The 23,049-nt window shown below is 40.9% G+C and overlaps 1 protein-coding gene across 1 annotated transcript in view; it reads left to right on the top strand.

The window, feature by feature from the left end:
* LOC124546823 (zinc metalloproteinase nas-15-like) overlaps positions 1-23,049 on the top strand; it is a 127,523-nt gene that overhangs the window by 69,643 nt on the left and 34,831 nt on the right. Inside the window, exons 7-8 of the mRNA XM_047125065.1 lie at positions 1,286-1,461; positions 16,829-16,897. Of these exons, the coding sequence (XP_046981021.1) occupies positions 1,286-1,461; positions 16,829-16,897 (245 nt within the window). The remainder of the gene's footprint in view (positions 1-1,285; positions 1,462-16,828; positions 16,898-23,049) is intronic.

Raw genomic sequence — 23,049 nt, 5'->3', positions numbered from 1 at the left:
ACGAGTTTTTCGAACCCACCGGTAAGAAATCTAGCAGCGCGCCTCTGAATTGCTTCGACATCTTCCCTCAATCCGACCTGATACGGATCTCAATCGCTGGAGCACTACTGAAGAACAGGTCGCGACAGCATCCTATATGCTGTCTCCTTTACAAGTGAACCACACTATCCTATAATTCTCTCAATAAATCGAAGCCGACCATTCGCCTTCCGTACCAAAGTTCTCACACGATCGTTCCATTTCATATTGCTTTGCAACGCTACGCCCAGATATTTAAATGACGTGACTGTGTCAAGCAGGACACTAATACTACTGTATCCGAACTTCACAGGTTTGTTCTTCCTGCTCACCTGCCTTAACTGACATTTTTCTACATTGAGAGCTAGCTGCCATTCATGACAACAACTAGAGGTTTTTGTCTAAGTCATCTTGTACCTTCCTGCAGCCACTCAACTTCGACACCTTACCGTACACCTCAAGATCGTCAGCAAACAAGCACAGATTGCTGCCCACCCCGTCCGCCAAGTCATGTAGAGAACAGCAGTGATCCTACCACACTTCCCTGGAGCGCTCATGACGAAACCCTGGTCTCTGATGAACACTCGCGTTTGAGGACAACGTATTGGGTTCTATTACTTAAGAAGTCTTCGAGCCACTCACTTAGCTGTGAACTTATTCCATACTCTCGTACCTTCGTCAACAGTCTGCAAAGGGGAACCGTGTCAAACGCTTTCTCGAAGTCTAGAAATATAGAATCTGTCTATTACCCTTCATCCATAGTTCACGGTGTATCATGTGAGAAAAGAGCAAGCTGAGTTTTGCACGAGCGGTGCTTTCTAAAACCATGCTGATTCGTGGATATAAGCTTCTCAGTCTCGAGAAAGTATATTATATCCTGACTGAGAATACGTTCAAGGATTCTGCAGCAAATTAAGACAGGGATATTGGTCTGTAATTTTGCGGCTCTATTCGTTTAGCCTTGTTATATACTGGAGTCACCTGCACTTTTTTCCAGTCGCTTGGGACTTTGTGCATGGCGAGCGATTCACGATAAATGCAAGCTAGGTAAGGGGCCAATGCCGCCGAGTACTATCTCTAAAACAGAGAGTGCTCCATCTGGTCCTGGTGATTTTCTGTAACTGCGCTTCGGAACCTTGCTTTAATTTATGGTTTGGTCTTCGATACGCATTACAGGAGAGACGGTGAGATTTGATTACAGGTTTAAGAGGTGGAAACTGCCAGCAGCGCTACGGCAAGTAACTCTGGTCTCTGTGCGCTGTGGCAGGTGCAGCAGCCTGATCGGGCGCGTGGGCGGCGAGCAGACGGTGAGCCTGGGTCCCGGCTGCGTGGAAAAGGGCGTCGTACAGCACGAGCTGATGCACGCCCTCGGCTTCTGGCACGAGCACAGCCGCGCAGACCGCGACGCCTACGTCACCGTGCTGCTGCACAACGTTAGGCGAGGTAGGGATGCCAATTATTGCTGAAAAAACCGGTTTTGGATTATATCGGATTTTTCAACGCCAATTTTTTTAAAAACCAAATTCTGTTCGAACAGGCCTTGAAGGCCCAACGGTACCGGCCGACTGCCGTGTCATCCTCAGCTCATAGACGTCACGTATATGTAAGAGCATGTGGTCAGCACGCCGCCCCCCCCCCCCCCCCCGGCCATTGTCGGTTTTCGTGACCAGAGCCGCTGCTTCTCAGTCAAGTAGCTCCTCCATTGGCCCCACAAGGACTGAGTGCATCCCACTTGCCAACAGAGCTCGGCAGATAGGACGGTGGCCCATCCAAGTGCTAGAAGAGCTCGATAGCGCTTAACTTCAGTCATCTGTCGGGAACTGGTGTTACAAATGCGACAACGGCGTTTGCAACGCCAGTTTAACCGGACTGTTAAAACCGCTAGAAATAACCGGTTTCTGAAATAACCGATTATCGGTTTGTTTTTCTGTTATTTCCTGTAATAATCGTAGAAACCAAATAAAGATTGCAAAGTTTCGACTCCCTCAGTTTCAAGATGCATAGGATTTAAATGTTAAACTAGACAGTTGTGGAATTTCAAATAACTACGCAGCCTCCAACTCACAGTTAAAAGTTTTGGCTGGTTTCGTTGTCTAGGGGCTGGGATATGTAGTTGCCGCATTACAGGCCAAATATTGCTGAGTCTACAGCACAAGATAAGAATACACACATGAATCGAATGGTCGAAGGTTTCTATCACTCGGCAATTGCGAATTATGAATGTAACATATAAATTTATAAATGAAAGATTGCAAGCAAATAAAATCTGCAGGTACTATCTTAACGACTTTAAATGATGAGTACGATAGTAGAAGTACTTTTGAGAATGCCGTATATTTCTGCAAAACACTTAGTGGAGTCGATGGTCCAGCAATTGAATAAAATATAAGCTGAATAACAGGGAAACAATAGATTCCTACTGCACGTAATTAGTTATTAACAACAACATAGCTCGCGAGATATTCACTTGTAAACGCACACTACGTCTTCACTGTAGAAGCCACGGAAATCTCACGAGTTCACAAGTCTGCACTCCAAAGTATTTCTGTCTCTCGTGAGCACGCGCAAACCGCTCCACACTGCAAGTCCCTCTCGCGACCGTGCGTCCGCCGCGTCCAGCCCTCCTCCTGTCCCGTAGTGTCCAGAACTCCGCACTGCCCAGAACCACCTTCCATCCAGTCTCCCCATTCACGAGAGCTGTGATTGGCTAGAGTGCTCGCGCCGTGTCTTCAATCCAACGCACTCACACAAAAATAATGAAGCACATTAAAAGTACTGGATTTACATTTAAATAACTTGAAATTAAATAAATACCCCTACAGCTGGACCATAAACACGCTCTAACACACATTATTAGATACATAAACAAATTAAGTAAACATATATTAAAGGAAAAGAACAAAAGGTAGGCCAGTAGCCTAATGTCTCTGTGCTTTCTAAAACACAGTAAATATTTAACCAATTTCTTCATGATTAGTATATATCGGATATAAACAAAGACATAGATGAATAAATACATTTATAAGCATGCTGCAACTTTTTTTTCGCGTAACAGTGGAGTAGTTATGGCCTGACACGATCGATAGTAATCGGCCACTTGTAACTCTTGTACTATTCAAGTTACATGCCTGTAATTCATACTAATTTAGGTTTACACTAATAGTTTTCTAAAGACATGGCGATCGACCAAATCGGATGAAGCGTTTATATTTTGGAAATTCGTTGCTCTGTGTTACTTGTAAATTTACCGTCGGATACGAAACTTTAAACTAATAAAGATATTGAAAATCTGATTACGCAATCAGAATCATCATGCAAATAATAATAATGTACATGTTTCTTTTTGAGGTATCACGATTCATCTGGCTACTATTAATTTCTATACGGTCCGTGCGACCACTGCTTCCTAAGAACTTAGAATATTTTCAGGGCACAAGGACTCGCCTGTTACCTCACACACTCAAATAAAAGAAAATCTAGTCCGTCCACGCTTTTCGAAGTGTGGTGAGTGATTGACTACCACAAAAAATGAGCAATATTCTCCTTCTGATTCTAATTTTTTGAAACTCTTCTCAAAAGCCTTATGATAAACGTGGATCATACCACTACTTAGACATTACGAATAGTCACTGCTAATGGATGACAACTGAGGCTGAAGATCTGTATTTTTCATGTTAATTTGTCAGTTTTCAAGGGTTAAAAGCAGATAAGGGCATGCTGTGTAGAAACAATCAGCATATCAGCTGCTTTCTATTTTTATTGTAAACTATAAATGAACTGTTAGGTATTAAGTTTTCTCTTCGTATTATGTCGCAAGTTTGTTGTGGCTCCTTCTGTTTCTAACCTTTTAAAGCGAATGGAGCATTGTACTTCATTCATACTACACTTTGTAAAATATTTGCAATGAAGGGGTGGTCACGTTCTGTAATACACGTGATGTCCGACGACGACAGTGAGAAACTAACATATAGACCAGAGGGGCCTAACATCTAGTAGGCCACGCCACATGCTAACAGGTATATAATTGTCTCAGAAGGGCTGTGTCAGTTCTTATGCCATTTGTTTGTCGCTCGTTTCAGTCCTTATTGTTATTAAAATAGCACTGAAAAATACCAGTTATTCAGAACCAAAATACCGTTATCGGTTTTAACTGGCCGGTTCTTTTCCATCCCTAGCCCCACGCCGTCGGGGCATTCAAAGCCGTGTGACTCTTCACACCACACTACATGCTACCAGTCAGCTGGAGTCCAGTTTCTGCGTTGTCTGGCCAAATGTAGACGTGCAGCTTTATGTACCTACTCACTCTCTCTCTCTCTCTCTCTCTCTCTCTCTCTCTCTATATATATATATATATATATATATATATATATATATATAACACACACACACACACACACACACAGTGACATGAACATAGTATTCCTACAAACAAAGTTTCCAACACTCCACAGCGACAAGAAGCAACAATTAAGACGTATTTCACATCAGTACAAAACATAAATCCATAACACATCCAACCACACAACAAGTCATAAACATTAAAGTTTTACACTCATGCTCCAGAGGCTGAAAATAACACCTCTCAAGCCCCTAAGTATACACATGAACTAAAAATAAGCTAACAAATTGCTGTTGAAAATGAGTACAAAACAGGCACCATAAACCATCTCAACAACAAAATAAACATGAAAGGTAATGGAAGTGCCACACAAGTGCACATCCAAAGAGGCAGAACACAGGCAACACAACAGACCACATTTCGTCAGAAAAAAACAAATGTTACGCACTAACATAATGTACATAATAAACAATGGAAATATCCGTGAAATCTTCTCGGGTGATCAGCCGAGTAAAGGCGTCGTCTTCTCGCAACGTTTCGAAGGGTTTCGTACCCATCATCTTCAAGCGAAGATCATCTTCGCTTGAAGATTATGGGTACGAAACCCTTCGAAACGTTGCGAGAAGACGACGCCTTTACTCGGCTGATCACCCGAGAAGATTTCACGAATGGAATACGCCGAGAAAGTCTCAAATCACATTTAATGGAAATATCATGTGAGTAGGATCTTCCATTGGGTAGACCATTCGCCGGGTGCAAGTCTTTCGATTTCACGCCACTTCGGCGACTTGTGCGTCGATGGGGATGAAATGATCATGATTAGGACAACACAACACCCAGTCCCTTTGCGAAGAAAATCTCCGAGCCAGCCGGGAATCGAACCCGGGCCCTTTGAATTGACATTCTGTCACGCTGACCGCTTTTTTTTGCCTTTTGTTCGGTATTGTTCGTTGCATTTCGTATGAGCGAACGTCACAAGACATCCGTTCAAGTTGATTGTTGATTCGTTTACTCAGTTTTTTTTATTAAAGAGGGCAAGCAGCCCTTTGACCGAACACACTGAGCTACCGTCCCCGCATCACACACCTACCAGGGGCGGACATAATAAACAATAATAAAATAATATATAGAACCGGAAATGTAATGAAGAAGCAAGGGATCCTTGTAGCATTCAGAGCAAACGACGCATTACAAGAAAGACTAAGATCAGACAAAGGAACTCCAGACAATTTCAGCAATGCAAGAATATACCAACTCACATGTAACTCCTGTCAAACCCAGTACACAGGGCAAACTTGCTGAAACAAGAAAATACTCAGAACACATGAGATCTCGAAACAGTAAAAGCAGAATTCCGCGTTGGCAGAAGGCTAAATAAATGAAATCCACAATCCTACAAATATCGAAACTGATCTGACATCCTAAAACACAACAACAATTTACACCAGAAATTAACTTTAGTAATAAATTATTACATACGAAAGACTATAGTGAAAGGGAAAACGTAATAAATGAAAGCACAACGCTTTGCAACAACACACTCTTCGTTGCCTTAAGAGAACTGACGCAGGACACAGAAGAGAAATGAAGTACACACGCACGCACAAACACACACACACACACACACACACACACACACACACACACACACACACACACACACAGACACACTTAAACGCATGATTACCCCCCACCCACCCAAATCCCACACAGAGACCTACGTAAGGAACAGAAATAGTCAGAATTCGAACTAAGAACACAGGAATTTCCTAACAGGGTACACAGGTCACACGGGAGCTCTGAAGAGTGACATCACACATTCAAATTTCGCAGAGCATTTAACTATGAACCAAAATTTGCTTGCAATACATCTCGCGACACACACCAACATTAAGATTAATTATGACCAATCTGAAAAGATACAACTACTGGATATGAAGTCCGCCTTTTGAGTAAAACACAGTTTCTTCATGTGACCGAAACATGTTTCATCACCTCTGTGCCGTTATCAGTTGGTTTTCATTAGTGAAATCCGTTTTCCTTTTGGGAAAATGTTCACATTTCACATATTTCAATAAAGAAAACCCACTGATAATTCGCAGAAATGGCGTGTTGGATGATACTCCAGAATCTAGATACACACGCTCTTCATTTCGACATTTTATTTAGCTGACCATCATTATGTATTTAGATGCCTTTTCCCGTGTTCATTATGCATGACTTCTTTTTACTTATTTTGGCTTCAGACAGTAATTTATACTTTGATGTAATCTCCAGAGCTGTGTGTACTTCTTCTTCACATCGGATCAAGAAGCCTATATAGTCTACATACGCATTACACACAATTTTTCCATTTCGTATACAATCCTTGTAATTTTTCTGCTAGAGTGGCAGCAAAGATTCGACTGCAATGGCGACAAGCGCCGTGGTGATCGAGCATCCCTGTCGCATGGAGTCGTTTCTCTTTATCTCTGTGTTAGTTGTCCATTGACTATATTATTTGGCTACACCACTGCATAAGATATTTTGTATGATACTGGTTAATTGGCACGGGAGACCCATCGTGCGAAGATGGTGGTAAGCAAAAATTGCTCCATCAAACGGTTTCTCTAACTCTAGGAAGACTATTGCGCACTTTATTTGAAAAGGTTATGTATTCAAAAAAATGAAGGATTTTCTTTTCTCTTCCGAAGCTCATTTGGTACTGCCCAGGCTGTTGTGTCCATCGCAGTTTTCAGTCTTTTCACTAATAACTGCACCATAATTTTGTAGTCGCCATTCAAGAGGCTCATTGCCTTTAGATTCCCAACAGTTTTTTCTTCTCTTTTTCGGTACTGACACTATCATTTCCTCTAGGACACAATCGGAATCCCACTGTTTAGATTTATTATCTCGTTACAACTGCACAGCAGTTTAGTCTTTCTTTGTGTTTTGGACTTTGTAAGGTAGCGTCTTTGTCCCAGTCCTCATCAATTTCCATAGTGAAGTTTTCTATTTCCTCGGCACCGAGTTCTCTTCATTCATTGTTTGATAGTATGTATTGAGCATCTTCATTGGAGAATTGTTGGTCTTTAGTGCTATGAGTTGGTCGAATATGGCGGTTTGTATCGTCTCGTGAGAATTTTCCCATCGTTTGGTTTAAGTTCAGTGAAACTATCGTAACAGATGGTATATCAACATTTAATCTTCATCTATCTTGTCCGCGGTCTAGATCTTATTTTGTTGCCTCTTCAGTGGTATTGGTTTTGCTATAATTTGTTTTATCTTTGCATAATTTCCTATTACTTGTTCTTCTGAAAGGTGCAGATCTCTGAGGCAGCTATAACAGAATTCCGTTGTCTTTCTATGCCACATACTTTTATCTCTTGAATGCGACATGATAATCCAAGTTGCGTGTCATGCTTCAATTCCTAAGTATTAGTCAACTGTAGTGCAAGGATTAGATTGTCTAATAACGTCGATTTGTTAAGGTTAGTTGTTTGGTCCTTAAGACGGAAGATCCGGTTAAACCCTCCTGCGAGGATAATTTTTTCTTGAATTCTGCGTATTTTTTAAGGCTTGGTCCTTAAGACTGAGTTACTGTTACTGTCGTCTTCAGACTGATTTGATGCAGCTCTACGTGCCGTTCTATCCCGTGCGAGCCTCTTCTTCATCTCTAAATAACTCTTGCAACCTCTACGATTCTTACCGCCCCCCCTGCTCCCTCCCCCACTTCCTTCACTACTAAACAGATGATCCAATGATGCTTCAGAATGTGTCCTAGCAGTCGATCCCTTCATTTGATCAAGTTGTGACACTAATTTCATGTCTCCCCAATTCTGTTCAGTACCTCCTCATTAGTTACGTGGTCGACTCACCTAACATTCTACATTCTTCTCAAACACCACGTTTCGAAAGCTTATATTCTCCTTTTGTCTATTCTGTTTATCCTCCATGTTTCATTTCCATACATGGCTACACTCCAGACAAAAATCTTCAGAAGAGACGTCCTTACACTTAAATCTATATTCAATGTTAACAAATATCTTTTCTTCAGAAACGCTTTTCTTGCCATTGCCAGTCTACATTTTATATCCTTTCTACTTCGGCTTTCATTATTTTGCTGCCCAAATAGCAAAACTCATCTACTACTTTAAGAGTCTCATTTCCTAAGCTAATTCCTTTAGCATCACCTGACTTAATTAGCCTACATAGCATTACCCTCGTTTTGCCTTTTTTTATGTTCATCTTACATTCACCTCTCAAGACACTGTCTATTCGTTCAACTGCTCTTCCAAGTCTTTTGCTGCCTCTGACAGAATTACATTGTCATCGGCAAACCTCAAAGTTTTTGTTTCTTCTCCCTGAACTTCAATTCTTGCTCCAAATTTTTCTTTGACTTCCTTTACGGCTTGTTCAATATACAGATTGAATAACATTGGGGATAGGCTACAACCCTGTCTGACACACTTCTCAACCGTTGCTTCCCTTTTAGGAGCCCCTCTACTCTCATAACTGCCGTCTTGTTTCTGCACAGGTTGTAAACAGCATTTCGCTCATTGTATTTTACCCCATCAATCTTCAAAATTTCAGTAAACATTGTCAAAATTAAAACTCTGAAACTGCTAAAGCGTAGGTCTGCCATTCCTTAATATACCTTCTAAGATAAAGCGTATGTTCAGTACTGCCTCGCGTGTTCCTACATTTCTCCGGAATCCAAACTGATCTTCCCCGAGGCTGGCTTCTAACAGTTTTTCCATTCTGCTGTAAAGAATTCGTGTTAGTATTTAGCAACCGTATCTTATTGAACTGATAGTTCAGTAATTTTCGCACCTGCCAGCAATTGCTTTCTGTGGAATTGGATTACATTCTTCTTGAAGTCTAAGAGTATTCTGCCTGTCTCATACAGTTTGCACACCAGATGGAAGAATTTTCTCATGGTTGGCTTTCCCAAGGCTATCAGCAATTCTGACGGAATATTCTCTACCACTGGGGAATTGTTTCGACTTACCATAGATCTTTCAGAGCTCTGTCAAATTCTTCTCATAGTATGATATCTCCCATCTCATTTTCATCTACGTCCACTTCCTTTTCTGTAATATTGCCATCAAGTTCATCTCGCATGTATAGACCCTCTATATACTACTTCCATCTTCAGTTTCCCTTCTTTGCTGAGGACTGGCTTTCCATCTGAGCTCTTGATATTCATACAGCTGCTTCTAAATCCTTCCATTTGGCCTCTGTCCACTCTTGTTTGGCTATTTTTCACTTCCCCTCAATCTCATTTTTTAAACGTCTGTATTCGCTTTCGCCTGCTTCAGTTGCAACATTTTTGAAATTTCTCTTCTCATCAATGAAATTAATTATTTCTTGTGATATCCAAAGATTTATAATAGGCCTTGTCTTTTCATGTATTGAACCCTCTGTTGCCTTCACTATTTTATCACTTAAAGCTACGCATTCATCTTCTACTGTACTCTTTCCTTTTCTAGTCAACTATTGCCTAATGCTCCTTCTGAAACTCTCAGCAACCTCCGGTTCTTTCAACTTATCTAGGTCCCATCTCCTTACTTTCCTTCCTTTTTGCAATTTCTTCAGTTTTAATCTACTGTTCATAACCAATAAATTGTGGCCAGAGTCCACATCTGCTCCTGGATATGTCTTCCAATATAAAATCGGGTTCCTAAATCTCTGTATGACCATTGTATAATGAATCTGAAAATTTACGATGTCTCCATGTCTCTTCCACGTGTACAACATTAATTTATGATTCTTAAACCAAGCGTTAGCGATGATTAAATTATGCTCTGTGCAAAATTCTACCAGGTGGCTTCCTCTTTCATTCCTTTGCTCCAGTCCATGTTCACCTACTATTTTTCCTTCTCTTCCTTTTCCTGCTACCGAATTCCAGTTCCCGGTATCAACTTAATTTTCATCTCCTTTAACTAACTGAATAATTTCTACACAGTTAAAAGTCTCCTGCGAAGATGATACTTCCATAAGATTTTCCGAAAGAAGGAACTGTTTCACCTTTAAAGAACTCCGCAATCTTGTGCTTATTATTACTTCTAGACTGTGCATAGATAATGTTGATTTTGCTTTTGTGGAAGGTACCGGCGATTCCTCTACTGTCTGGGAGCTGTTCTGTTTCTCTTAATGGTATTCCTCCTCTTTTGAGGGTGGCCATGCCCGTTGTTTCCTGGTTTCATTATGGAATTGCAGTCCCTTAGTTTTTCTAGTTGGATATGCGCTACTTTCTGCAGCAAGGCTATGTCTATTTCTGCAGAGGATAAGAAATCTTGCAGATTATTTAACTGTAACGCTGAATGTACTCCAATGATATTTACTGTCTCAACTCTATTCGCTTGTAGTGAGTTCATGTACTGTTTCTCTGGCTGGAGTTAACACTCACCTTTGTAGAGTCAGTTAGGTGCTCCTCTTTCTGATTTCTGTTCCATTGAAGTGTTGTCCTCTCTCAGCATCTCGTGTACTCGTTGGCAGAGTAATGCTTCTTTTATTGCTTCAGGTATCTCCATCACATCTGTATCGTAGACGGTTTCCTCAGTTTCGTCTGTACACTCCCCTCTGCACGTTACTTTGGACTTTTTCTTTGTTATTTCCGTTCTGTTCCAAGAACACAGGCCAGCAAAAAAATTTGTTTGAAAAACTATTTTGATAGCTGATTTTCATAGATTTTTGTGTGATGACTCCAAAAGTAGCCTTTGTTTTTTTGTACCACCCATAGTTTTCGAGCAATATGCTTTTTATTATATAGTATAAAAATCCTGTGCTATACGGTAAATGGGGAAATTAATAAAACATTTTGTTACTACATAAGCATGGTTTGTATTTACAATAAGCTAATTAAAACAATGATATGTGTTAATAGAGGTTTCGCTTGTCACCTGGAATTGGTTTGTATTTTCTTTCTCTTTTTTCTCTGAAGCTTCTTGTGTAGACTTTTCTACGATAAGTCGCTTGCTGAACTTCTCGGTGAAGTTACCAACGGTAGTCCCCCATCATGTTGTTGTTCCAGCGGCCTTGGTACCGTTTTTCCATCACTTTAATGTACTGGTGAAAACGCTTTCCTTGTTCCTCACTAACATCTCCTTTGTTGTCCTGGAAGTAATTAAGGTGACTGTTCAAAAAGTGAACTTTCAGGCTCATTGAACATCCTTAAGTTTTAAACTTCTTTAACATTGTAGCTATAATAGAAACATATTTTGGGTCTTTTTCATGTCCTAAGAACTTTGTAACGACTTGCTTGAATGATACCCATGCTTCTTTCTCATTTAAGGTCATTGTGGACACAAAGTTAACATCAAACATCAATTTTCTAATGTCAGGTCCGACAAAGACGACTTCTTTTAGTTTAGCTACAGAAAGGCGTGGAAACTTTTGGCAGAGATACTTAAAACATGGTCCATCTTTAGGCAAAGCCTTTACAAACTGTTCCATTAGGCCCAACTTTATATGTAGAGGCGACTGGAGTAGGTTTTTTGGATCTGAAAGGTTTTTGTATAGAGTGTTCTTCTCACCAGGTTTTAAAGGCTCCCTTACAAGCCACTTCTTTCTGCGCCAGTGTTGATCCCCAGCCCCACTGTCGCACTCTCACAAGAAACATGGAAATTTGTAAAGCCACCTTGCTGACCAAGGAGCATGCATGTTACTTTTAGATCGCCACGTATCATCCACCCATGAGCAGAATAGGCTATTTTCTTTAGCACTATTTCTAGGTTTTCATAGCTTTCTTTCATATGTACAGAATGTCCAACAGGTATAGATGCATATATGTTACCCTTGTGTAATAATACAGCGTTAAACTAGTCTTCCTTTTTGTATTCAATACCAAACTCATTCATCAACAGTTCACTAAATCACCTTCTTGTTGAACAAAGGTGGAAAATTGCTGCTCTCTCTTTCTATACATGTATGTGTTGGTTCCAACTTCCAACAAGTTCTTTTCTTTTAATCTAGAGCCAAGCCATTCAGCTTTTTCTTTCGTTAAGCCCAGACCCCTAACCAAATCGTTAAGCTCGGTCTGAGTAAACAGTTTGGGGGTCTAGACTTTCTTTATCATAATGTAATTCATCATCATCTGGTTCATCTAAATCACATTGTACATCAGAAAATGCTTCTGCTGGAATAGAATTTAAATCATCTGGTGTTTCAGGAACCGGCAAATCCGCACCATGCCCTACTGGTCGGATGGCGTACAGAAGGTTATGGTAGCTTATTACCTTCTTGTTTTTCGAATTATGCCCAGTAATATCAACACTGCTAAAGAAGCAATCATCAGAATGATTTTTTGGCTCCCTCCACATCATAGGAACAGCAAATCTAAAGGTTTTTTCTCTTTCTTGGACCATTTTCTCAGATCTTCAACACACACATAACATACCATATACGTCGCCCAAGATTTATTTTGATCACCAAGTTTAGATCCACCGTATGATAGATAAACATTTTTCACAAAGTCTGTAATGTTCCATTGGTGTTTTTAATCACAAATTCACCGCAAATGTAACAAAAACTTTCAGCTGAGTTTTTACAACAAACATTAGACATTGTACTGAGCACATGTACAGGAAATTGGAAAGTGAGGTTAGGTTGAGAGTAAACAAAACACCATCTGTTAACACAAAAATAGAATCGACCTGTAACCTCCCCCTTACTAATCGACCTATCCAGCTTACGATATAAATTATGATCGTGGATCGCGTGTATACCTAATGGAATTTTTCTAATTGCATAAGGCTATCTTTCCCGAAGAATTAATACCAATAACTAAAGGGTAAGTGTACAACCGATCTTACTGATAGGAAAGTCTAATTACTTTTTCTATTTTTAGTAAATTGAACAGGGCTACAATTTGGAAAAATGAAAGTTATTTTGTGCATTCACTCACGAACAACACTGTACGGAAAAGGGGTACCACTGATCATGAATCCAAAAGTTACACTAATGAACGAAAAGGAAATAATTACGGTCGCCAGCCCACAAGGGCGATTTACATCCAAAATTCTGTACGAGATGATGCGAAAGAAAAACATTTATTATTAAACACTGACGTGGCAACTGAAGGATGACACTTTTTTGACACTAATTTTAAGTATGTAATGATAAAGAAAACTGAGAAGTCACTTTTACGTTAAGTTTGTCATTAAATTTTGAAAAAGGCAATCGAGTAATGATTTGAAAATATCCATTAAGCTGTATGTTAGTATTGAACTTCGTTACGTGAACAGTGACTTTCAGAGATCTCAACGTAACGTCATCAAAGAAATTTAGAGAAAGGCAAGCACTTTTTACTTTGCAGCTACTCAGTTTTCAAATTGGATTTCATATTATTGTCTAAACAACTGAGCCCTTTTTTTTTACTGACCTGAACAGAATTAAATACCAGAATACCCGCTCCCTCCGCGCGCTCTGCGCAACAACCTCCTACCCAAAGATTTTATAACGCACAAGCACTGCTATTATCGTTGCTAGTCGATGCAAATAACAATTCCTTTGCCTTTTTCCCAGTGCTTATAAGTTTCACAGTAAAACACAGATAAATAAAATGAAACGTCAACAGGCTTTAACCTAAATGTAGACATACAGTGAAGCAATGTCCTTACTTATTAAAAGAAAGCATTTAAATTACAAATATTTACATACAATCAAAAAGAAATTTACATATCGGTAGCAGGTGCCATGCATCCTGCGTTTTCGGTGTTACAGACCCTTTTTTTTTTGCTAGAAAATGTTTTTCAGCAGTGCTACCAACGTCATCTACATTCATTATACCTCCTTTTTTTAGATTATTTTAACCAGATAAAAGCTGTTAAATTCTTTAAAAAATCGCTTAATTTAATAACTTTAACTGTAAAATGTGAAGAAATGGTGGGTGATACAGATTTTTAAGTATCATATTTGGATTTCCCACCCTAAAAAACATAAGAATAAGGTATTATCAGCAAAAAAGTTTTTCCATCGTTAGCCTGTGGAATTATTCTCTTTATGGTCAGGGCCAAAGTTTTTCCTTCCTGCAAACATCCTGCCAGTTGCACTTAAGGAGGAAAGTCTTTCTTCGCTCTGAATTGCGTTTAGCACACCTGTTGTCATGTTGTCTTTCCAGAGGTTTGCTCCATCTGTTTGTTTCCGACTCTTTGAGCTTTACATTAGTGCAGTGTCTGAATTTACAGTGTCGGTAGAGTTCGACCAATGTTGCATCCACATATTGCGACTACCTTTATACAACGGCTATACGATTTACTAGAGTCCTGGTCCAGCACAAATTTTCATATGTTAGCAGTTGGTGAAGCCGTTGTAAAATCGTATGTGCAATTTGCGGATGCATTTCGTAGTCTTTTAGCTTGCTTACATAGTAGTTCACCTATGTGTTCAGTGCCTTGGTGGGCTATATGCCGCTTCTAATTCTCCTTCGTTTTTGGAGACGATCTTCCGGTTATGTTTTCAGATTGTCTTGTGGCAGGTTTTGATTGCTGGCTCAGGTTGTGGTGAATCATGGATGCGTACTATGTACTCAAAAGTGATTTTAATCGGTTCTTGGGGCTAGGATTCGGTCGCATATAGTTATAGTCTAACTTTTCTTTCAATATGTGTATTCGTGTTGGTAGTGACATTATAGCATTATACAACAAATCTCCTTAAATTGAATACTTGCTGTCTACAATAGCAAGGCGCTTAACTCACCCATGGCAGTGTTGTTGACAGCAGACAGCAATGAAACGCGGCTGGTCTGCGCACGACTGTTACGACATGCAGACTGACTGACCACTCGGCTAGGGAAGGCAGACAAGATAAGGATACTCTCCTAGCATTTGTTGATGTGGAGGAAGCTTACGTTAATGTATGGTGAAATAAGGTATTCACCATCCTTAGAAGATTACGGCTAAAGTATGGAGACAGACGAATAATACACAACGTACACGAAACACATAGGTGTAATTATAGAAGGTCAAAAGAGACAGGTTCGCCTTAAGAAATGTGCAAGCCAGGATTACAGCTTATCACAACTGTTGTTTAAATTGGGCGTCGAAGAAGAAACCAACGAAGTCAGGAAGCGTTTCATAACGCAATTACAAGTTCCGGGGAATAGTTAAAAACGCTAAGGTTTTCAGATGACATAGCATACCCGCCCTGGCCACGTGTAAGGAAGACTTGGTAAAACACCTGTTGAAAGGAATGGATAGCATACTTTATGCGTCATGTCGCTTAAGGATAGACGGAACAAAGGCGAAAGTGATGAAGACTAGGAGAAAGGAGCGTAATAAGTTGCTTAACCTCGGAACTGATAATGTCTCAGTTGTGGAAGTATCCTCCAGTCTACGAATCGAGATTACACAGAAGAGCAGAAGCAACGAAGGCATAAGCAGTCAGATGGTGCAGAGGAGGAGAGCTTTCTTGTGTTAAAGAGCACTAATGATATCATATAGGAAGTTTCTGCAAGTGTACGTTCTGAGCACAGCGTCGTGTGAAAGCTGATCCTGGTAGTCAGGAGAATGAGGAACTGGAAGCATTTGAAGTGCGATGCTGTCAAAGAGCGTTAAAAACTTTAGTGGATAGACAACCTGCTAAAAGGAAAGTGTGAGGATAGAAGTAGATGGAGAGCAACTACCAGAAGAAGAGACAGGTTAGTGAGACATCCAAGAAGATTAACCTGCACTGGGAGGAGCTATTGTAGACAGCAAGTATTCAATTTAAGGAGATTTGTTGTATACATATATTGAAAGAAAAGTTAGACTGTAACTTTATGCGACCGAATCCTAGCCCCAAGAACCGATGAAAATCACTTTTGAGTACATAGTACGCATCCATGATTCACCACAACCTGAGCCAGCAATCAAAACCTGCCACAAGACAATCTGAAAACATAACCGGAAGATCGTCTCCAAAAACGAAGGAGATAAATACCGCAAGTAAACCGAGACTAGAAGAGATTATAGAGCTTGAGGGTAGTTTTGTTCTGTCGTTACAACTACAAAAATGCGTGATTTGTTTCACCAGGCGCGTTTCCCTTTAGTGAGGTAAAGCATTATCAGTGGTCTGTAATTAAGTTATTTATATTTTGATTTGCCTTTAGATCGAAAAACAGTTCGTTGTGTGGCCATTGTGTCTGCAGTTGCTTTACAACTCTTGAGTGTATTTTTGTTGCAAATCAAAATGTAAATAATTTAATTACAGACCACTGGTAATGTTTTACCGCAATCACGCGAAACGCATCCGGTGAAAAAAGTCACTCATTTTACGACAGAACAAAAATACCCTCAAGAATTGCAAAACAACTACGGTCGCTATGGCCACACAAATGAAGAATTTAGATTATAGAGTGTTGTAGATGTGACGTAGTGACGAAGAGGTCAACCCAAGGTAGGAAACACAGCATACCAGCCTAAACACTGTTAACTTAAAAAACCAATAAACTAACTACTATTTACACAAAGAGTGAGCATGACTATCTTTGCCCGTTTTACTTTGTCGCAGGTTATGAGTCCCAGTTCCAGAAGCATGGTTGGCACATAGCACAAAGCCTCGGCCTGCCTTATGACACTGGTAAGTCTAATATAAAAACCTGACAGATAGCAGCGCTTTCATCTTACTGTGTAATATGATGTTTCCAAGCTATACACAGCATATATAAATTTAAGTATCAGCTTATGTGCACAACTCTTACGCAATGAGACAGAAAGCAATCGCGCAATGTCTGTAGTTTGCAAGAAACGACAGAGCTTCACATCCTGTCAATGTTATTAAAGGTGAAGCACCGACATTGCTCCCTCAGGACCGAAAGGATGGCTACCATGGCTTTGTCGAAGAGCCGTTCGGCCATTCAATTTGGAAGTTTGTGATAAGTTCCTATGGGACCAACTGCTGAGGTCATCGATCCCTAGGCTTACACACTACTCAGTCTAACTTAAACTAATTTACGCCAAGCGCAACACACACACCCATGCCCGAGGGAGGACTCAAACCTCCGACGGGGGGAGCTGCGCGGACCGTGGCAAGGCGCCCCAGACCGTGCGACTACCCCGCGAGGCTCGGTCATTCACCTCAGGGTGTTAGAGACGTCGCGGTATACCGAATGTGCACGGCTGGGCAGCATTTCAAGCCTGCTCCTACTGAACTCTGCTAATTGGTTACGGAATGTTCTGACCGATATCATGCAACCATTTCCTGTGACATTTTTATTTCTTGTGCTGTGATTAACTAACATCATTATCTTCACTGGAGCGCGTTTATCGACGCATTTAGTATTGTGTTAAAAGAGAGAAATCTTTGAATCCTGCAGTTTTTCGCAGTATTATGCTTGAATGTATTACGTATTTTTACACATAATTCTCAGTAGCAAGAAATAAATGCTACTTAAGTCGTTATCTTGTAGGCTCGATCTAATCTGAAATTGTTTTCATTATGTCTCTTCTGGGAGGAGACAGCTGATACGACGTAAGCAATTTTTTTTTGTATGTGTAGACAAGGACGCTAAATAAGGTAGCCAGAATATCCAGAAATGTTAAAGATGTAATGAAACATCAGTGTACAGTGGAGTTAAGCTTTATTGTGTAACGGATGTTTCTGATACTAAATAGTTATCGAGTTACGGTGTTTTATTACTGCATGTTTCATACGTTCCTTACAAGTGGAGTTCCCCACATCGAACGGCTATAATCGAAAAAAATTTATTTTAAAATATGAAGTTCTGTCCGTTCCAAGTTCTGTATTTACAAGTTTGAAGGATAACGAATGGATTTTAGATGCACGAGTTGCCGAAAAAAATCCTTGTTAAAGGAGTTATGTGCAGCAGATTCCCAAAACTCATATGTTAGATATTGTGAAACGAAAAGCTAAACGTTTGCTTAAGACAATACCTATTACCGCATGGAGAAGTTACAAAGCCATGTTTTGCAAAAACAGTAGTTGCTTTCTGTCGTACGTTCTTCCCTTATTCGTCTTCGAAGTACAAATGTGGAGTTTCAGTGAAATGATTAAAACACAGCGGAATGAAACAATTTGTACACCTGATACTCGAACGTTCGACATAATTTTCGGTATATCGGCAGGGCAGTAGTACAGTAACAAAAGCCAGTGTGATGACATTATCCAAATCCTTACCTCGATCGGTTCCATCTAACCAGACACAACTAAATGTAAAAGACGTAACGAGGAACGTACTGAACACGGTGCTAACTAGACTGACATTTCTGGAATATGATGATGTATCCATAATTGTGTCAATTATTGTTATTGTTGTTATTATTAATATGTGCAGTTAATGTACTTCATCTATGGTAATGTAAACTTGCTAAAATTAGTAAGTTATCATTATAGTAGATGAAGTACGTTAACTGTAAATTCTACTACTACATGAATACATGATATTTCAGAAATGTTAGTCTAGTTGACGCTGTGTACATTATATTCCTCGTTACGTCTTCATTATGCGAATAATGAATCCTCACAGAAATGTGTGGCACCAGAATTAAACGAATCTGGAGAAGAAGTTGAATGGATTGGAGAAAAGCAGATACATATTAAAAATACCTATAATCCTCCGCTTGCGAACAAAGTTTTATAGAGTATTTCCATTGGTTTTAAGGTAACGACAGAATTGGAAACCCCCCTCTCAAATATTCCCTACTGAGGATCATTATGCCCCCCTCGCAGCTTCATAACGGATCAAATGGCGGTGGGAGGGTGGGGGAGAGGGGGAAGCTTTTCAGCCACTCACTAAAACGTAAGTACCACAATTATGATGTAGATGACAATGATTACAGGAATTACTTAATAGTGATGGCTGGTGGTAAGATCGAAATTGAGAAAACAACTAGGTCTGCGTACACTGGACGGATTTTCCATGAAAGTTTTTCGTTAATTTCTTGTCTCAGCTCACCTCTCACAGGTCCTGCCTGCGCAAATGAACTCATGCTTCCATCACAGATATATGTATGTCGTAGTCGCAAGGTTGCGCTGAGAATTACTGGTTCGTCTCTAGGTGAAGAAAAAGAATTTATTCATCAATATTTGGCCGGTAAAGTGAAGTGAGTTGGTAGCGTACAGTTCCTAACTATCAATCTTCGCGTCAATATCCTCAATTAAGTCCAAAAGCTGTCTTCAGTGTCCCATGGGATGAGGGAAGGGGAGTTGCATGGGGGTATTAAAGTCTATGGCTCCCTTCTTCTTGGATTTTTATTTATATAAATTTTATGACATACGACTACTGCAATACTGCAAGTTTTTAATGCAGCGTTCTCACATATTCACGGATCATATAGCTACGTTATCGGCTAATTATTAATTGCAATGAATAATAATAAACATTTGATAGTGATTCTATTCCCCCTTGAGTTTGCAGATGTCAGTGTACTAATAACTGAAAGTAGATAAAACCTCGTTACGTGGATACTACATACAAACGTATGGCATTAAAGGCACAACCCTAAATTAGTCAGGGGAGGAGAAATCACCTGGACATCAATAAGATGGAGAACGAAAAGATGCTACCAGTAGTCAAAGATTTGACATTCCAAACAACGGACAGCTGTAAATACCTGAGAAGATTTCCAGTGAATGCAAAGCTCGAAAGCCGAAATTAAGGCGTGAGCAGCGACGAATGGGTTGAACGATTTTAAAGAGAACAGGAAAGCAAGCACTTTCTGATATTCCGCAATTTTATTTATCCATAATCAGGTGTTCGGCTTCGGAGGTCATCATCAGTTGAGAACTGAATGTCCGCAACCGGAGAATACGTGTCTCCTCCACTTCTGACTCCAATCCCGAGCCGGGGTCGCGTTGTTGTCAGGAGGTCGAGTGCAGAGCGGGGGTGAGTTATCCTGTAGAGGACCGGGCCGCCAATGAAACGTCATTCAATTGACAATCATTTATTGGCGAGAGTTTTACAATCTGTCTTCTTCCCAGCACTATCGAGTAGCGACCGTACTGAGTCCGCGCTGCTTGAAAGCGCGGACAGCACGCCAGTGTCCGGCGAGGATCTTGCTGAGCACAGGTGCTGACGATGCCTAAGGTGTTTGCCGCAGCCCCGTTGCAGGAGGATGCAGCAGCCGTGGGTCTCAGCAGCCTGGCGTCGCCGTGGGCGCTCGTCAGAGTGCAAGCGCTCTCCAACATTGAAGCTGCGCTTTGGCTCTCAGCTTCAAAAATCTGCACATCCCTGATGTCGGTTGTCGAGAAGGCGTGGAGGTAGAAGGCCCAGCAGCAACAGGAAGGACAGCCCCAATGGCGGTCGAAGCACGCAGCCGCTAAGGTGGTACTTGTACCGTCGCAGTACCGGCGACACAGGCGCTCAGCACCTAAGTCGAACGTCTTGCAGACGGACGGATCTGTTCTTCATCCACAGAAGATCGGCCCAGCCTCTATCGTCAGTCAGTCACATTGTAACCGGACGAAATGCGGTTTGCAAGTCAGAAGTCCTCTGCCCCGTCGGGCTGCTGTGGATTTGCAGCAGTGGACAAGTTGTTGGAAGCTTGTAGACACTTTTTGAATTCACCAGAGTATCCTGCATCTTAACAGAACTGGTCTTCCACCGGCATTCGTAACGCAGGTGCAGGTGCAATGGCCCAACTCTGACAGTGAGCTTGAGGAGGGCACAGGTTTTGTATCAGGAGATGACGTGCTTCCCCTCAACCCCTCTCGCCCTCTTTACACTGGTAATCGATTGTGCCCTCGTTTTCTCAGCCTGTCAGTGCTCTTGGCTGATCTAGTTTTTAACTTCAGGGTTTCAGAGCGTTCCTTTATGAGAAGTTTGCCTCCTGAAAGGCGTTCTTGTGGCATCTCTAAGTAAAGTTACTATATTTAGCCTCATTAAAGTAGCACGTAGCCTGCTCGGCTAGCCGCGCGATCTAACGCGCTGCTTCCCGGGCGGGAAGGCGCACCGGTCCCCGGCACGAATCCGTCCGGTGGATTAGTGTCGAGGTCTGGTGTGCCTGCTAGCCTGTGGATGGTTTTTGAGGCAGTTTTCCACCTACCTCGGTGAATGGGGGCTGGTTCCCCTTATTCCGCCTTAGACACACTGTGTCGGCGATTGCTGCACAAACACCGTTTCCACGTATGCATACACCATAACTATTCTACCATGCAAACATTTGGCGTTACACTCGTCTGGTAAGAGACGTTCCTTGGGGGGTCCACTGTGGGCCGAACCGCACAATAACCCTGAGTTCGGTGTGGGGCGGCGGTCGGTTGGGTAGGTGGACTGCTGCGGCCTGTTGTGGGGTTGTGGACCACTGAGGGCTACGGCGGGACGAAGCCTCTCTGCCGTTTTTAGGTCCCCGGTTTAATACATACATAGATACATACAGGAGCACGTTCTGTCTGTTCTGTACTGTTGTTGAAGTGCTGAATCGGTTGTTCTTGGCTTCCCTCCCTCACAGTCTGATGAAATAAGTTCACAGCTTATTTGTACTTCGGGTCACCCGTGTTCACATTGAATTAGGGTGCCGTTGTGTAGTCGGCAGACACGCCCCACTTAGCCGCCTCCTTTGGTTCTTAACAAAATTTTATACCTACACTTACTTACTATTCTACTCTGAAAGCAAATGAGTGGATTTACGAAACTCTAGGGAACAAAATTTTACATTTACATTTGTAACACGCCCAGTACTGTCATTCTTCTCAGCTCATTGTTATTTGTGAAGGAGCTAGAACACATCACTACAAAGAAAAGTGGTGAATTGGTTCTTCTTGGATTTCCCTCCCACGTTTATTGTCAGAAACTCCATACCTCTAATGGATAAAGCTAAAGATATAATGTGTCATCCAGTTCCGAACTTCTAACACCTCTAGCTTACTTATGAATTACCTACTGATGAGTGCGTTAATATATCTGCCGACTTTTTTTCACATATCTACAAGAAGTCAAATAGAATTAGATGATTAATATTTGGTATTCAAAAATGCGTATAACATAATTCTTTCTAGTCTGAGAACTCTTCTATAGATTGTCTCATAACCTACCCATGACTTTCCCTTTCAGTCTCACACTGTGAGAAATTTTCGTAGGTAACTTTGAACAAGTTTTCTTACATAAAGCACCCATGAAATGCAAAATTAAATACTGCCTCAGATATGGATAATGTGCTGTGCTAGTGTGCAGGTGCAACTCGACAATTAAAAACATTCTTTCAACATTAAATACCAATATTATTCAATCATTGGACAATGAGCTATGAAGTTGTTCTATAAATTTCTCGGACTTTAATACAAACACCAACACAAAGAAATTCTTTTTTTGTATTTATATAAAAACAGCGACGTTATATTCGCTGCAGGCTAGCAGCACTCAGAAAATCACTAACACGTAGCTTTCCATTTCAAAGAGTATGGCCACATGTATCTGCTCCATTATATGAAAACTGCCTTCCGAAAATAATTGTGAACAATCAGACTCATTGTGCCCTGCAATGGCTATAGCTATGAACCGACTGATAATGTTCAATGAATCAAATTTAGTGAAATCATATTACTTCAGTTTGCTAGCCAACATAAACCAGTGGGTAATGACAAAAACTAGTGCTCTGTTCCAGGAGTTGTCAAACTTTCATATAGCCATACAAAAAAGGGTAAAATCTTGCAGTTTTAGTCGTGCATATTACAAGTAACATCGCCAAGGTAATATTCAAAATATTCAAATGTAATCATACCTTTCGGACAAATTGGGGTATGTATGGTCGACTGCAAGAACTGGCGAAAACTAT

The sequence above is a fragment of the Schistocerca americana genome, chromosome 1 (assembly GCF_021461395.2).
Source record: "Schistocerca americana isolate TAMUIC-IGC-003095 chromosome 1, iqSchAmer2.1, whole genome shotgun sequence".
Lineage (NCBI taxonomy): Eukaryota > Metazoa > Arthropoda > Insecta > Orthoptera > Acrididae > Schistocerca > Schistocerca americana.
Note: the sequence above shows the minus strand (reverse complement) of the source record. Positions and strands in the feature narration are given on the sequence as shown.